This window comes from Martes martes (genome assembly GCF_963455335.1).
Source record: "Martes martes genome assembly, chromosome: 13".
Taxonomy (NCBI): Eukaryota; Metazoa; Chordata; class Mammalia; order Carnivora; family Mustelidae; genus Martes; species Martes martes.
In genome coordinates this window covers 16,194,982-16,212,405 of record NC_137901.1, presented here as the reverse complement: position 1 = coordinate 16,212,405, position 17,424 = coordinate 16,194,982, and the positions used below count along the sequence as shown (strand labels likewise).

The 17,424-nt window shown below is 49.5% G+C and overlaps 1 protein-coding gene across 2 annotated transcripts in view; it reads right to left on the bottom strand.

Annotated features, from left to right (window-relative positions):
- CCBE1 (collagen and calcium binding EGF domains 1) overlaps nucleotides 1-16,991 on the bottom strand; it is a 224,186-nt gene extending 207,195 nt beyond the window's left edge. For both annotated transcript variants that reach the window (XM_080821048.1, XM_080821049.1), the window contains exons 1-2: nucleotides 16,447-16,991; nucleotides 16,007-16,087 (exon numbers count right to left, since the gene is read on the bottom strand). In XM_080821048.1, coding sequence (XP_080677174.1) covers nucleotides 16,007-16,087; nucleotides 16,447-16,577 — 212 coding nt within the window. In that variant the 5' untranslated portion in view covers nucleotides 16,578-16,991. The remainder of the gene's footprint in view (nucleotides 1-16,006; nucleotides 16,088-16,446) is intronic.
- Between the last annotated feature and the right edge of the window lie 433 nt (nucleotides 16,992-17,424).

The window sequence follows — 17,424 nt, the reverse complement described above, 5'->3', positions numbered from 1 at the left end:
CTAGCACACTGACAACGCACATGAACAAGCATTGGAACATTAAAAAATAAAAAATTAAAGGATTAGGGCTATGGCTACCTTCACTTCAGAATATCTACATTGCTTTCAGACGGTAGTGAGGCTACTGCATTAATTGTTAATATAATTTTGCTACCAAGAAAGAGTTGAAAAGAAAGTCCTGTTCACTTGATTTCAAAAAATCCTAAGTAGGGGCGCCTGGGTGACTCAGTTGGTTCAGCATCTGCCTTCGGCTCAGGTCATGATCCCAGGATCCTGGGATCGAGCCCCACATCGGCTCCCTGTTGGGCAAGGAGCCTGCTTCTCCCTCTGTCTGCTGCTCCCCTCGCTTTTGTGCAAGTCCTCTTATAAATAAAATCTTAAAAAAAAAAAAGACCCTAAATATAAATGTAAACAGAATAAATACAAGTATAAAAATAAATAACATATTAGCATTCCTTTTGAAACGACACTTTCATCTGCTAAGAACACACTTCATAGTACGGTATTATCTTAGGGGTCAACCCATGGAAATGCCTTTGAGGAAAAACAATCTTATTCTTGCGAAATGTGACTGTCCCTGGTCCGTTGCCTCATACAGAGTTCTACTCCTCGTGGACTTCCCAGGTGTAGGACTGAACTTCCCCTCTAGGAGTGCTCTCAGAATGGAGCATGCCTGTGAAAACAGGACATCGCACATTACCGATGATGGAAGCAGCACTTAAGCATGATTTCATCAAGAGAAGTAACTCCACAAAACAAACCCCCCTTTTATTTGGGGGTAAAAATGATTAGAAACATACATTCTTAGGTTTTTGTTTCCTTTTCTGGTGTGATGACAATTTGTTACTACCTGAAGACTGCATTTCTCAGAGACAAGCACTGAAACGTATCATGGTAAAAGGACACGTCTGGGATTTGCTTTAAAATACTCGAGCAAAGGAAGAAGGGAGAATCTCGATCATCACGGGTGTTGGTAGTGAGTCTCTGGGACTTGATTTTCCCACCAGGGATTTCATATTTTCATAATTAAAAAATGCACCCCAAGGGAAAATGTGGTCAGCTTTTCACCTTCGAAAAAGAGGGAAATCTGTACTTTTTCCCCTTCATGTTTGCAATGCAAGTGTACTGAAAAGCCAGGGCTGTAGTTTAAGACCATCCCGGTTACACCCGCAGCCTGGTGAAAGTGCTCTCAGAAGGAACCCGGGTTGAGATGTATTCTCCCCTCCCAAGCAGAGGACAATGCAAGAGATGAACGTTCCTAACGAGGAACGTGTCAACTTAATACAGAACTCTAGTGAACCACCGTCTTGTTAAAGCAGGACCACCTAGGGGCGCCTGGGTGGCTCAGTGGGTTGGGGCCTCTGCCTTCGGCTCAGGTCATGGTCCCGGAGTTGAGCCCCCTCATCGGGCTCTCTGCTCAGCAGGGAGCCTGCTTCTCTTCCTCTCTCTGCCTGCCTCTCTGCCTACTTGTGATCTCTGTCAAATAAATAAATAAAATCTTAAAAAAAAAAAAGCAGGACCGCATAACCATGGAAACAGGATGTTAAAAGAGAATTAGCTGGTCTAGGTATTTATACCCAAAGGATACAAACAGTGATCCGAAGGGGCACCTGCACCCCAATGTTTATAGCAGCAAGGTCCACAATAGAGCCCAGATGTCCATTGACAGATTAATGGATAAAGAAATGTGATACATATCTATACAATGGGATATTAACCATCAAAAAAAAATGAAATCTTACCATTTGCAATGACATAGATGGAACTAGAGGGCATTAAGCTAAGTGAAATAAGTCAATCAGAGAAAGACAATTATCACATGATTTCACTCATATGTGGAATTTAAGAAAACAGGATGGTAGGGGAAGGGAGGGAAAAATAAAATAAGACAAAATCAGAGGGAGACAAACCATAAGAGACTCATAACTGTGGGAAACAAACAGGGTTGTTGGAGGGGAAGTCTGCTGGGGCGATGGGGTCACTGGGTGAGGGGCATTAAGGACGGCATGTGATGTAATGAGCACTGGGTGTTGTAGGCAACTGGTGAATCACTCACCTCTACCTCTGAAACCAGCATTACACTGCATGTTAAATAAAATTTTTATAAAAAATAAATAAAAGGGACCAAAAAGGAGAATTATCCGGTAATTCACGAGACGCCTCCTCCTCTTATGTGGGTAATTTGGCTGAAAATGAAGTTCTTGGTTCACCCGCGTTTCACCCTGTCCCTCCCTCTCTTGGCGGCTCTAAACAGAGCCAAATACGGAACCAGAACCAGGGCAGCCAGATGAGGACTCGGGCAACGCAGGGCTGCAGCGGGCCAGTTAGCACTTGAAGTCTTCACAAGAGCCCTTAGATAAATAAACTCGAAAGGATACACAGCGAAATGTTAATTCGCAATAAAAGTTTTTGTAAATGTAAGACACAAAGATTAAGCCCACTATGTTAGGATAAAAGAGGTGAAGGAAATTTTATGAGAAAGCCTTCTCATCTGAGCTCATCATTCCTTCCCACTTTATTAGCATGAGTCTCCCCCAAATGGAACAATCTCTCCATTCTCAAGGTCACGGATTCCTTCCCTACGTGAGGAAATGCATACCTCACCCTCCTTAGCTTAGTCTGTGGGATGGCACGTTTTGAAGGCCAGCAGACAGGAGTCAGCCGGTGGTGCGGGGTGGGGGTGCGGGGATGCTTAACACCTGGGCAGAGTAAGACGCCCCCCACCCCCACCCCACTCACACGGCGTGTGCTTGCAGCAAAGAGAAGCTCACTTGCAAGAATATATAGACCCGGGGAGTAGAGAGACATTCTTCTCTTTAATAACGGGGTAAGAAAACCACCCAAGGCATTCAAGAGATTCACTTCACAGAGCAAGGGTGGCTCTCCTGTTTTTAAAGCTGATTAGAGAGAATTACCCAGAACACCCCAGAGTATCTTCAATTTCAATGTTCTTTATGTCAAGCAAATCCCCTGGGCTGAAAACTAAGCCCATTTCCGTTTGTCCTGCTCTCTGTGAACGAGTCATCAGTCACCGACTGCCAGACCTAGAAGGAGCTCCATCGAAGCCCCAACCTCCTGCGGCCCAGGATCGGGGAGCACCAGAGGATAACAGGGACCAGCACCCGTACGTTCTAGAAGGGCAGTGGCAGGTCGTACGGGTCCTGCTGTTCCAGACCAAAGTGCAATCTGGTGACACTAACTTATGTTTCTTCTGATTCGTTTAGGTAAAACTTGATCTATTGGAAATTTGCACCTTCAGTTTAAAACCTGCACCTGTCCAAGCATCAGGAAGGGCCCCTTAGCACCTGCTGCTTGGGAAGGCACGCTCTCCAGCGAAGAAAGGAGTCAAGGCGTATCCGTACAAGGAAATGGTGCTGTCAAAACGGATTGGTGCCCGGGTGATAAGTATTCTTCACCTACTATGTGAAAAAAGCAATTGCAGAACAAACCTATTTCTGTAAGGAGCAACTACAACTATTCTGTGCTACAGGCACAGAAAAGAGCAAGAAAACCACACTCTAGTCCCTTGGCAGCCGTTACCCTGGAGAGGGGAATTATAGAGGATCCCAGTTCAAAGTCCTGCATCCCTATGATGTAAACGTGCAAAGAGTGAGTGGAAAAAAAAAAAAAAGGACGATTTCCTCTTTTTTTGTGCCCCTTTCCCTGCCAGAACTTCAAAGCACGATTTCCCTTTCCATCCTTCTCTAGAAGAAGAGCAGCGTCTTCCTCTCATTGTTATGGCAACGTCCTTTTGTAGACTCCTCAGAAGTGTAGATGAAACCCTCCTCTCTTCAGGACACAGCGTGCTCACTGGGGTCCCGGAAGCCTGCCCAGGGCTGCACACATCGCATCAAAGACACGTGCATGAGCACATACCAAGTGTGTCAGGACAATGCAACAGTCGAGCTGTATGCAAGTGAAGGGGTAAGTAGACATCCTAAGAGGATACCAGTCATTTTAAAGGATGGACATGGGAAATGAGGTTTTTATAAACAGCCCAGAAAGGATTCACCGAAGAGGCTTGGTGGGGCAGCTTGCCCAGAGCTCGAGGGCTAAGAGCCATGGGGGTGGGGGGTGGTTCTACAGGAGGTGCCCCCCTCCCTGCTCCCACGACCCAGAAGTGGCCCCAGGTGTGCGAAGACAGCCTCCTCCTGCCCTAGGACAGCTGGTGGCAGCCAGGCGGCCAGAGCCCCCCGGGCTAAGCATCTCCAGCCCCGAGCAGCCTTTGTTACTGACCCCGACGCGCCCTCCACAAACAATTTTCATCTGTGCCTCAGCCTGAAGCTGCAGTTCCCAAACACTAGGGGTCTCTGGGAAAAAGACTTGGAGATGGTGGGGTGGCCGAGGAGCCGAGTCTCTTGTCAGGATCTTTTCGTGCCTTCCCTTGCGATTTTAAATATCTGTCCCTGTTACGTCCTCCCAAACAGGGTGTCCGCACAGGTTGTCAAACTCTGAAAGCGTGTTTCTAAAGCAGAGGTCACTTACGAACCACTTTGTCTTATCAGCCTCTGATTCCAAGGAATCCCTCTTCAAAGAACCTCAGGAGAATACCCATCCATGAAATGCAACTGCCTTTCGTCGCTCGATTTATAATAATTTCTATTTCTATGAGGTTATCAACATAACTGCTGTTAACTCTGAAAAGCAGCCCACATACACACCTGTGCACTCCATACAGACGCACTTAGGGACTGCCTGGTTTAAGGCCCTACGGGAAGCATGGGGCTCAGGGGATAACCACGCAGGCACACTAGCATATTATCTCGTGGGAAAGTTAATTACAAAACTATAAAAAGCTCCATGTTCGCTAGGGATTGAGACGTTCTTTCAGTTATCAGAGGAGAGAACTGCCGAGAACTAAAACTAGAAAGGAAAGAGACTCCTTTTTTTTTTTTTAAGATTTTATTTATTTATTTGACAGAGAGAGAAAGAGATCACAAGTAGGCAGAGAGGCAGGCAGAGAGTGGGGGGGGGGGGAAGCGGGCTTCCTACTGAGCAGAGAGCCCGAGGCGGGGCTCGATCCCAGGACCCTGAGACCATGACCAGAGCCGAAGGCAGAGGTCTAACCGACTGACCCACCCAGGCGCCCCATGGGAAGTGACTCTCTTGCCAGCACACAAATTGTCTATCGCACTATGTGAAAAAAAAAAAAAAAAAAAAAAAAAAAGGCTGTTTGCGTTTGATGCTTGCAAGGAAAGAAAAACACAGCTTGACACTGAAAAGCTTTCATTTATAATACGCTGAGCCATGTTTATATCTTGGGAGAAGGTTCATGCGGTGCAGCAACAAAGTAAAGTATTTTGGGGGGAAAAAAAATGCACCAAAGGTCACTAAGTAGCTCCAGACACCAAGCTGAGAGCCTGCGATAGGAAATGAAAAGTGATGGAATTTGCGCGTGGGACCTCGAACTGCTCAGCTTCGGAAACACAGAACTCATGGGGACCGACACAAACTTCAGCTAGAAGTTTCCCTGTTGAAGGCATGAGGACCCAGGCTTCGCGACCACAGAAGCAAGCAACCATTTGTCCCCTAGGCAAAGGGCCAGGCTGCTCACCCCTCTTTGCCCTTCACTCCGAGGTTTTCCGCCGTGGCTAAAAGTTGGAATCATGCATGGGGCTTTAAAGATTTCTGTTCCTGGGTGCCCACCTCCGGAGTTTCTGATGTACCTGGTCTAGTGTGCTATGCGGACGCTAGGTTGTTTTCTTTTTAAACAGTCACTGGAGGGGCACACACACCCCAATGTTTACAGCAGCAACGTCCACAACAGCCAAACTATGGAAAGAGCCCAGATGTCCATCGACAGAGGACTGGATCAAGATGTGATATTATTACTCAGCCCTCAAAAGGAATGAAATCTTGCCCTGTGCCCTGATGCGGATGGAACTGGAGGGCATTATGCTAAGCAAAGTCAGTCCAAAAAAACCAGTGTCATAGGATGTCACTCATACGTGGAATTTAAGAAACAAAACAGATGAACGCAGGGGAAGGGAAGGAAAAAATAAGATGAAAACAGAGGGAGGCAAACCATGAGACTCTTAACTCTAGGAAACAGGGTTGCGGGAGGGGAGGTAGGTGGGGGGTTGGGTAAGTGGGGGCGGGCAGTAAGGAGGGCACTGGATGGGATGAGAACTGCGTGTTATATGCAGCCGATAAATCACTAAATTCTGCCCCTGAAACTAATACAGGTATGAAGTTGAATTTAAAAATTACAATAAACTCACTAAGTGATTCTGATGAGCAGTCCAGACTAGGAATCACTGCCTATGGCTGTGTATAGCCTGCAAAGAGGAGCCCCATGAGAGCCAGCGAAGGCTGGGACAATGTGGTGGGGAGCAGGACCGGGCTTCTCAATTTAATGTGCACAAGAAATACAAAAGGACCGAATTCAAAAGCAGAGTCTGCTCTGCTTCCAAGGATCTGGAGTGGGGGCTCAGCATCTGTATTCCCACCGCGGGTGTCAAGGTAAGGGCTCAAACAGGTTCTGGCCTCCATTGCCCATCCTAGAGGTCCCACAGACGTGAACATCGCAGACTACATTACGGTTCATGGCACTTTAGGTGGTTTAACCCTCTCCCTTCTTCGGTGGCATTGCTAAAGCCATTTTAGTCCCATCGGCTCCCTCAGGACCAGCCTGGCAGACAGGGATCCCCACGGGAAGGACAGTGTCTACAAAACAGCCTTTATGTGGCCCAGGGTATGCTGGGTTTTATTGGGGAGGGGAGGGTATGGGCTGAACGGTGGCCTCCCGAAGTTGAAGTCCCAACCCCACTACCTCAGGATGTGACTGTCTGTAGAGACAGGAGTCTTGAAGAGTCTTGAAGATGGAGTTAAGAGTGCTGCCCTGACAAGAGAAGCTCAGACACAGAGAGGTACAGAGGGAAGACCCGGGGAAGACACAGGGAGGAGACAGCAGTCTGGAAGCCCAAGAGACCCATCGAAAGGGGCCAACCCTCCCAACACCTTCACCTCAGACTTCTGGCCTCTGGAAACTGTGAGAAAATTGTTGAAGCCACACGACACTATGTTGTTTGGGCGGTCCTAGCAAACCAACACAGGGGCTTGGTTTGTGGGTCTTTTTCTAAAGATTTATTTTAGAGAGAGATTGAGAATTCCAGGGGTGGGGGTGGGGGAATCCCAAGTAGACTCCGAGCTGAGCGCGGAGCCCAACTTGGGCTCAATCCCATGACCCTGAGATCGTGACTTAAACCTGAAACCAAGAGTTGGACACTTAGCCAAATGAGCCACCCAGATGCCCCTGTCTACTTTTCAGCCCCGGCTCTGCCACACACCTGCTGAGACCTTGACTGAGAACTTGCACGAAGACTCATCCCCAAAGGAAGTAACCACCCCACTTTTCGTTTTGATCTCGGTTTCTGCTATTCAAACTTGCTCCCCTTCCTCTTTCTGCTGTGCTCCAGAAAGAAGCCCAGTTAAGTGACCTTCACCTAAGTCCTGGGTTCTGGCATAAAACTTCTTTCTCTATGCCCACCCAGCTAGGCCAGAATGGGCGTGAGCGATCTCTAGCAAACCTATGTAAATTAGTATTAAATTCAATTTTCACAGAATTCACACAAAAAATCCTTCAGGTTTTCTCAGAGATAAAATCTCACTGATGTTGTGTTCTAGGTTCTTCTAACCTTTCAGGAACTGCCAGAACTACATTTTTTTGGAATAACCTTGCTTCCAAGGAACAGTCCTTGTGGTCTTGGTGGGTTCCCGGGAAGGCAATCTCTCTGCTCCATGATGCAATTTTTCCACCATAAAAATCATGAGCAATTTCACTATAGAAAAATTCCAAAACAAAACATGGACACGTTACCAAGAGCAATGCCAAGCGAAAGCAAAGCAAGAGAAAAGCTGGAAGGAAAGCATGGCGCCCTTTCCGCATGGGCTGAGACTGCCTGACCTGCAAGGAGGTAGTGCTGGGCACACAGGAGAGGTCACAGAAATCGCATTTGTAGGGCAGTCAACCTTTCTAAGCTTAGACAGCCTCTGCTTGAATCCATGAGAAACAGCAGTTACCAAGGTCAGAAGCTCCCATGTGAGTTTAACATGAACTTTTTCTCCACCCAACTTCACCTCCATAGGATACTCTGTTCCTTGTCAAGTTTTTATACTTCTCTCCTCTTTACCATGCCCCATAGCATTTCTCCTCCTAATAGGTCAGGCGGTATGTTCCAACGACGTCCTCACTTCCTCTCTGCAAAATGCCATTAGATTTTGCTTTTGTCCCCTCAAAATATTTGTGCTTTCCTTTACCACGCCCCCACCCACCCGTGCTCGGTGTCAGAGAGCATCGCTAAGTCTTCAAGAGCTCTACGGAACAAAATAGTTGACGTTGTGAAAAGGCACTTCAGAGTTTACTTTCTTTTTTTTTTTAATAAAGATTTTATTTGTTTATGACAGAGAGAGATAGTGAGAGAGGTAATACAAGCATGCAGGAGCTGGAGAGGGAGAAACAGGCTGCCTGCTGAGCAGGGAGCCCGATATGGGGCTCGATCCCGGGACACCGGGATCATGACCCGAGCTGAAGGCAGATGCTTAATGACTGAGCCGTGCAGGTGCCCCCAGAGTTTACTTTCAAAAGTTTAACTCTGGATACTGCTTAGGGGACCAGAGAAAAGGCAGAACACTTTCCAGCCACAGGAGGAAGAACGTAATGGTGCGATTCTGATTGAAAGGGACTTTGTTACATGTTCCTCAAACAGGCACCCTCGTTCGATGTTTGAATGTGAAGTTTTCCACCGTAGAAATTCAAAACAAATTCATGGACAGGCAGCTCTGAGTCAATTAAGCATGGGATGATCAATATGCAAGTTAGGAATTAAGAAAGTACGGAATGAGAGGTACAGGGGGAGGGGAAGATCAGCCAAGGCGATCCACAGAGCACTCAAGCCGTGCATGAAGCCTGGTCTTGGGACCATGAGGAAAAGCAGAAGTTAGTACTCCACTCCTTGCAAACTAGTCATCTTAAGAACACTGACAAGTTACTTCCATTTATAATGCATTTGGGGATGATGACTGGGGAGGGGGTAGAATTCCAGCTCAATAACCAATTCCCCGAGATCAGGAAACCAAGTCACAATCAAAGATGTTCAGGCCAGGAGACCCAAATACAATAAAGCGACATGAAGGCAAGGACCTAAAGATGAAGCTAGATATCGCCTCCCCCAAGTCACCAGCCTGAGAACGTAGATCTGTGGACAAGGTTATGTACGGAGAACCCCACTCCTGATCTTTGTGTTAAGACGGATCTCTACACAGTGACTCAGCCGGTTAAGTGTCCGACTCTTGATCTCAGCTCAGGTCTTGATCTCAGGGTTGTGAGTTCCAGCCCCACACTGGGCTCTATGCTGGGAAAAAAAGATGGCTCTCTAAAAGTTGGCAAACTTTCTATAAATGGCCAGATGATAAAGATCTGAGGCTTCGGGGGCCAAATGAGGTCTCTGTTGTACAGTTTTGTTTTGTTTTTTTAAACAACCCTTTAAAGATATGAAAAGCATTCTTAGATCATGAGATGTATAAAAACATGCCACAGGCCCTACTTTGCCAATTCCTGCCCTGTACCAAACTCCCAGAGCCAGATCCTAGAGCAGAGGGCCCTCCTGGCCTCCCACCCATTCTCTACCAGCAGCGGCTGGGCTGACAGCTGCCCCCACCATTCCCAGAGGATGGAGGCTGGAGGGCTTCACCCCAGCAGGCCAAACACAGAACATCCCCCAGGCATAGCCAAGAAAGAAGAGTTGAGAACAGAGATTAAAGCTGAACACAGATGTGGTCCACATTTCTGAAATGCTAAAGGGAACAAACAGGTGATCTAGTTCATGTTCTGCTGCACTGAACAAGGCAGTATATTCAGGCATCCAAGCTCACACACGTGCTTTTGCCTTGAAGCTGGAAAGATGTGCTGCTTGGCTCCAAGGGGATTAAATACGTAGACCTCATACCACCACCCCACCCCCACCGAGGTCTCAGAATGCAGACCACGCAGAAGGTTCAGATACAACTACAATGATCTACAATGGATTAGAAGGAAGGAATGTGGGGATGGGGGGAGCAGGCCTTCTTAGAACAGTCTGCTTAAAGATGCTGCTGGAAAACAGGAGGGAGGCCAGTGCTGAGGCTGCCATCCACCTCCCAGGGCCAACAGCCAGAGACTTGACTTCTTTGTAATACTTCCACATTCCAACACGTCTTGAAAGAGGCTTGGAGTACAAGCTCATTTCTCCCTAACACCTCTGTAGAACCAAACTTTGGTCACCGCTAGCCCTGGGGTCCTGTGTCCCTGCTTGGTGGGTTTCTTTTGCTGAAAGCAGACAGCTTGTCCCTAGGAAATTTCAAGCTCTTAGCCCCCCAAAATGGGACTTTAGTCAGATGTGTGCCTAAAGAACTCTTAAAAATATCCCCAAAGACAGCTTTGACCCAAAATTCCCTTACTGAAAGATAAACTGAAAGATAAACTGAATTAAGATCTTTAAGTTCTAGGAGAGCAGAGGCTGGAGTTTTTCTGCCTTTCACACAGATGGATTCTAAGTTCCTAGAACTGTGCTTGGCACACAGGAACTCCCAATATTCGAATTAGTGAACAAAAGTTGTTGGTAAAACTTTAAAACTCGTACATGGCTTCATGGAAGAGAACCTAGCCTGAGAAGCTGATGGTATAGCTGTTCATGTTTTCGTCCCCAGAGAAAAGCAATAAACAGAGGGAGGGGAGACCTTTGTTCTCTGGACATGCAGCAGGGCTCCCGACGCAGGCAGACCTGCTCACTCACAAAAGCAGGGAGGGTCCTGCCGGGCAGCGGGCAGCGGACAGCAGGTTTGGAGAAGCTGAACTCACTGACACGTGAACTACTGATTGAAATGCAAACTTTCTCCCGAGAAGATAGAGTAATTCTAGAATAAAAGAGTGCATTGGCTTTTTCCGGGTGCACCCACGCAGCTACACTGAGGACAGATGAAGCTAACATCGGAAAGTCAGGCATCAATGACTCGAGGGACAATGAGCGAAGCCGTTGGACCCATGTCAAAGGGCACTCCGGTGAAAGCACAGCCTTTTGTGGGGAACTCGGTTGTTTCCTATCGCTTTGTGTCCTTTCTCCGAGAATGAGGGAAAAGTGATACGGAACCCGCCTTGGCCAACACCTTCCGCCTCCCCGCCCTCCTCCAACAGCTGTTCTCCAGCTGAAGAAGATAAGCGTGGGAGGGAGCGGGATCCCCTTTAAAATCGCAACCCCCCACTTCAAAGCCAGGATCTACAGGGTAATTAACACAGGCAGGAACACCTGTATCCTCATCAGGTGTCTCGGAAAGGAGCAAGGTTGGGGCATCAGCCGCAGCGGCCCGGAGCAGCACCGGTAACACATCAGCAGGGCAAGACAATGAGAGCGTCTCACAGCAGCGCAGGGAATCCGGTTTCCAAAAGAGCCTGTCTCTCAGCTAGAACAGGAGGCCTACAGCGACAGGATAGCAACCACCATTCTAGAATGCCTAGTACATGGAAAGTTGACTTCGTTCACTTGTAATATTCACTCGGCCATTTGACAATGTATGGAACCCCGTCCAGGCGAGAGACTAGCCTGGAGGGTCTACGGTCACGGACTAGGCTGCAGATGCTCCACGCCCCCAGCGGGCTGACCATCCAGTGACAGAGAGGGCTTCACCCAGGGAAACCGAGGCTGCTGGCATCGTGCCAGTGATTCAGACTGTTCTGCATGAACCGCGTCCACCGGTCTCCTGCTCTTTTCATACCACCTGAGCTTTAATCGGCTGCGGGCCAGGGAGGCAGAAGGGAGACAAGAGTGAAGGGCTGAAGCCCAGAGGGTCGGCTTCCCTGTCTTGCCTCTGCCCGGAATCCCCTTCGAGACTCGAGGCAAGGGGCAAGCCTCGAAGATCCTTTAAAGTGGGACACCTATGCCTTCTGCCTATTCTATGGTCACATGAGTAGGGCACCTTGTGTGGTCAGGAAGCAAGAAACAAACATGCTTTGTGATTTTTTTTTTTTCCACTGGATTTCTGGGGCTTTTCTACATTTGAAAAGGTCTCTAAAAACAGGTGTGTACAGTGGTGTATAAACACCTTGTTTCTGGATGTGGGGTGAGTTTGCTTGTTCAAAAATTTCTCCCATACTCTCCAAAACGCAGTGAATGTCCAGCGAGCACCTACTATGTGCACCAACATGACAGACTTGGGGGGATTCGAAGTGATCATGAGGGGTAACGTTTGTCCAGCACTTTCTACATAGGTCAGCTCATTTAATCCTTCACTGGAACCCTGTAACTCCAATACTAACAGGATCTCTGTTTTACAGAGGAGACCACTAAGGTAGATTAAGAAACACTTCGGGACTCAGTGGGTTAAGCCTCTGCCTTCAGCTTGGGTCATGATCTCAGGGTCCTGGAATCGAGTCCCGAGTTGGGCTCCCCGCTCAGCAGGAAGCTTGCTTCTCCCTATCCCACTCTCCCTGCTTGTGTTCCCTCTCTCCCTGTGTCTCTCTCAAATAAAATCTCTAAAAAAAAAAAAATAGGATTTTCTGGACATTCCCTACACAATGTGTTCATTTTTAAAAGCCTTTAACAGGTCATTTTACTGACAAACCCAATAAATGAATGGTAAACATGAACCTTTTTTTCCAAAACTACATGGTCGGGGGTGGGAGGTAGGGAGTAAACTCATGGGGAATAACCTAACAGCCACAAAAGGGTAACACCCTAATAAATATATGTGCTTAGTTTGGCTATAATAGAGCCTTAGATAAATCACACCCCGCTAAAATCTTTACTAATAAAGGAGCACACCCTGAGTCCAATTATAACGCTGAGTAGTACATCCTCTAAGCTTGGTAAGCTGTCACTGGCATTCACTCAAGTGTCTATTAAACTTTGGGCACTTGGCCCAATGCACATTGGGATAGAGAGTCTCAAGAGACAGGCCCTGTGATTACGAAATCCTTCAAGGAAGGAAAGCTATACACATATGAACCGATATTGCATAGGACAAGAGAATACATGAAGTCAGTTACTGCGGACAGATCTCCAGGATAGTGGTCACTGAAAAACCACTGGTTATGGGGAGCGTTGGAGTTTTCTACCAAACTGTCGTGAATTTACAGCCATCTGAATTTATAGTCTTCCTTAGACCCCAGGATCCTGAAAGTTCTGCCATCTCTGTAGGCACCTCCGGGATGATGAAAGGGCCCCGGACCCAGACTTTGAAGTCAGACAAACCTGGGTTTGAATCCTGGCTCCCGTGTGTATTAACTTTGTGACCCTGACCAAGTTTACTTAATCCTGGAGTTTGGGATCTTCCTCTGTAAAACTGAAATACAAACGCTTTGAGGATTAGAGATAATGTACGTGAAGAGGAGAGAATAGAGCTGAGTTCAAAGTCCTCAGGCCATCATTTCACATACAGAAGGCGAACCTGAAAAGGTGCTTGGGCGAAACCACAGGAAACAAGGGTTCAAAGGCCATGGCTGGGTGGTGGTGGTGGTGGGGGGGTGCTCCACAACAAAGATTCTGAACCCACCCAGCTTTCCTTCTCCATATCATTTAGGTCTCCATAGATTTTTAGGAATAACAGATCAGATTAACACTACCAGGAACATGATAGGAGTAAACGCATCCTCCATGACTTTTTTTAAGTCCCATAAAATCATTTAACAAGGTCAGAAGGACTTCTGTAGTTCTCTCACTTGTGCTAAAAACTGTGCAAAGGACCAGTGGTAAAATCGGAGCCATCTGTCAGCATTCCCTAAGAAGCACCTCAGTGACTGCACTTAAGCTTAATTAAGGGTCATCCAAGAGTCGAGAGGTCTGGTCTCCTGGAAGGCTGGTTCTTTTCGTTTTTGGTTGATGCGGGAGGATTAACAACGCGTGCACCTGGAGAAGCCTCGGTGCCCCTCGGAGGATTTAAATGGGTTTGCATGGGGACCAGATCGAGGACAGTGGTTTCTATATGAAGTGCTTGCATTAACTCACAGGCTTCGGAAGGTTTGGGAACAGGCTCCTAGAGGATACTGCTGCTGGTTTCCAGATCCCACTTGGAGCAGCAAGGGTCTATAGGAGCCGGGACAATGAACTCACAAACCAAGCACAAGTCCCTCCATTCTTGGCGTTCAAAAGCAAACAGGGGAAGCAACTACCAACCAACTTGGTCTTTAGGAAATTACTGAGTCATGGGAATGGTATAAAACCAATGGAATATACATAGAACTCTGGATATCCATGAAGGAAAGCAACAAACCCATTTTCCCCAGCTGAAAACCCCCTCTCCCATTCCACTCACTCCCCAAAACAAAGTTCCTTACTTTTCTGTGATATAAAATAGACTTTTTGTTAGTTCTCATAAGCTGTCTTTTCGGATAGCTGTTAATGAGAACACTTACCGAGACACTGGTAGTGTCTCTTGTTGCATCTCAGTGTAAAAAGAAAAACCAGTTTTTAAAACACCAGGGAAGAGGAGTAACAGTCAACCTAGAACACTCCTCAGGCACCAGTGGTTTCTGAAAATTGGACATGCATTCTGCAAGTGCCCCTGATTTATGCGCAGTCTGACCTTCAGGGACTGAACAAATGAGTAAACCATCTCAGGGACACTTTCCCTTGTTAAGTTAGAGGCTTTGTGCTAGGATGATAGGAAAACAACATGTCCCAATACTGTGGTCATGCGGAGGACACACGGGACTAGCACCAGGCAAGCAGTCCTGCGGCCAGCACCCTTGGCCATCCCACCGGCTGGAGGACCTTGCTTACCCAGTTAACCTCTTCAAGCATTTACCTACAAAATGAACACACTCCCCCTGCCCCGCCCCGCACCACCCCCGGCCCCAGCACATTCCATGGGTGTTGAACACCCGTGTCCTGGAAAAGACAGCCCTTCCTAATAAGCCCAAGCCTCACTTTAACAATGGTGGTCATTCCATGGCCAACAAATTTTAAAACACAGTATGCAAGGTAACAGATTCCTGGTTTTCATACCACAAACTCACCAGCCCTGGAACCACTTCTGTCTGAACCTTTGAGCACGGGAACTAACATTTCTGCGGCTCTGAAAGCATGGCGATGGATTCATCCGTTACAACATTATGAAGAGGAAAGCTTTTTTCCAAATTCACTTCTGGGGATTGCTGTTACCTTGTACTACCCAATATTTATCCCGGCGCCCCAGAGCAGAGGACCCACAGAAACAGTCTGGCCGGAGTGTGCGATTGCCGGTATCTTGCACAGTACTTTCAAAAAGCAATTTGTGTTTATGGGTTTGTGCCTCCCATCCAGTCAAAGCACTCGACCAGAAACCAAAAACTTTGGTGAAAACAAATCAACCCTCACCTCCAAAAGGCTGCAAGCAGGGGACAGTAATCCTTTTTGTTTCAATCAAATGACAACCGCCTGGAAAACATTTTCCAATCTAAATGGATTCCCTAACCCTGGTCAGGGTAATTTAAACAAGCACCCAGGTGATCTGTGGAACGCCCTTTCAGGGAGGGCTCTCCTTGTGGCTCAACAAGCTTGACATTCTTCCTAGACAGCCCCTCCCCCCCGCCCCCAACCACGTCCACTGCCCGCAAACCACCTCCATCGTTTTGTCCCCAGTGGCCCTCAAAGTGTTACACTCTGTCCTGGCAGAAGGTCAAAAGGCAGTCAAGGACCAAGTATTTACTTGTCAACTTTGTTTTTGGAACAAAACACGAACGCCGTCATCGTCTTTGCTACTGCGCACAGTTTACACCCACAATCCCATCCACTTTCCTTATGAACTTTCAGCCTCTTCCTCTCCATCACGCAAAGTATTCCAGCAAGCGGCAAACAAGTCAGGGTCCTAGGGTGGAAACTCGAGGTGCACACTTGGTCGCCCGTCATTGCTCTGGCCCCAAAACCACACCGAAGAACTCCCCAAGCACGTCCCCGCGCAACCGCGGCCCTCGGTCACCAAGCGAGTCTCCAAAGCCTTCCCCTGCGGAGCCGCGTTCCCGGGTGCGTGGCGGACTCGGCAGAGCCGCGAGACTCACCTGAAACACGTGGTGAGCTCACCCGAAGGCTTCAGACACGGGTATTTCGTCGTGGCGATCTTGTTTTCTGAGCAGATCTCTCTAGAAGACAGTGGGAGCCGCCACTTCGCCGGCTGTCCGCGGGAGAGCGCAGCACAGGGCGCGCGAGGGTGGCGGGAGCTGCGTCCCGGCGCGCCGAGCAGGCGCTGGTCCCCGCACGCGGACTCGGGGACCGAGCGGGAGTCCACGGGCGCGAACCCAGCCCCAGGGTGGCCGTACCAGGGAGCTCTGACCCACTGACAGGGGAGCCCGGGCAGGGCGTGGAGTGTAATGCCGCCCAGGGTAGTGGAGCACCCAGCCCGTGCCAGCGGAACCAGGGCGCGCGGGTGCCCGCAGGGGCCGGGGTCCCGCTCCCACCCCACGAGCCGGGCGCGCACCCAGCCGGGGCTGGCAGCGCTTACCTGTCGCCGTCCTCGGGCTCCTCTCGGTAGCTCCACGTGTGTCCCAGCGCCAGGAGCAGCAGCAGCGGACCCAGGCTCCTGCCCAGCTGCCCCCTCACTGCTCCTCCCCGACTCGGAGGCGGCGGCACCATCAGGGAAGCTCCCGGCTTCTTCCCCGCGCTGGAGCTCTCTCGCCGCCTGTGCTCCGCTCCTCCGCGGCCGCCGCCTTCCCTCTCCCCGGCAGGGGGCGCCGGAAGGCAGGGCCGTCTGCGCCACCTGCGCGAAGCACCGGGCTGGGGGTGTCGCGGAGCCCGGGGTCGGGCCAGGAGTCCAGGGTGTGGGGGGGTGTGCGTGCAGATGCGCCGGAGGGACAGGGAGACGCGTCGCCTGCGGTGCTCGGCCGGCGCGGGAGTCGCGGGGTCTCAGCCGTCTCGCCCGGGATGTTCACTCGGGACCCACGGACTCGCCGGGCTCGGCTGCGGGTAGCGCCCTCCCCTGTCGCCTCCTCCTGGACTGGGAGGGACCGGCGGGGCGCGCAGAGCCGGCGGCGGAGTGCATCTTGCCCCAGGCTAGTTCGACCCGGAGGAGGAGGAGCCGGCGCGCACCCGGGGGGGGGGGCGGGTAGCCCAAGGGTTAATAAGCGTCCTTCCTGGCGTCAGGTCCCTTCCGAAGGCCGGGGCAGGCCTCGGGTCGCCTTTCGCCCTCCGGCGCCTGTGCCCTGCTTTCCCGCCACCCCGGGCTCCTCTCGGCGGGATTCGGGAAGAAGGGATCGGACCGACTCGCCTCTTCTCCCCAGCGGCCCTTCCACGGCTGCGACCGCACAGCTCACAGGGCGGAGCAGCCTGGCTTCCTGAAAATCCTAGAAGAAGGTTCTCCGGTCGTTTCATTTGTTCGGAAAGTCTCTGTTTTCTTCCTCACTGGAGGAGGGGACAAGCCAGGAGCGCGCTTTCTTTCCATCCTTTCTCCCCTCTTGCTCCCCACCCCCGTAGGTGGGGATCT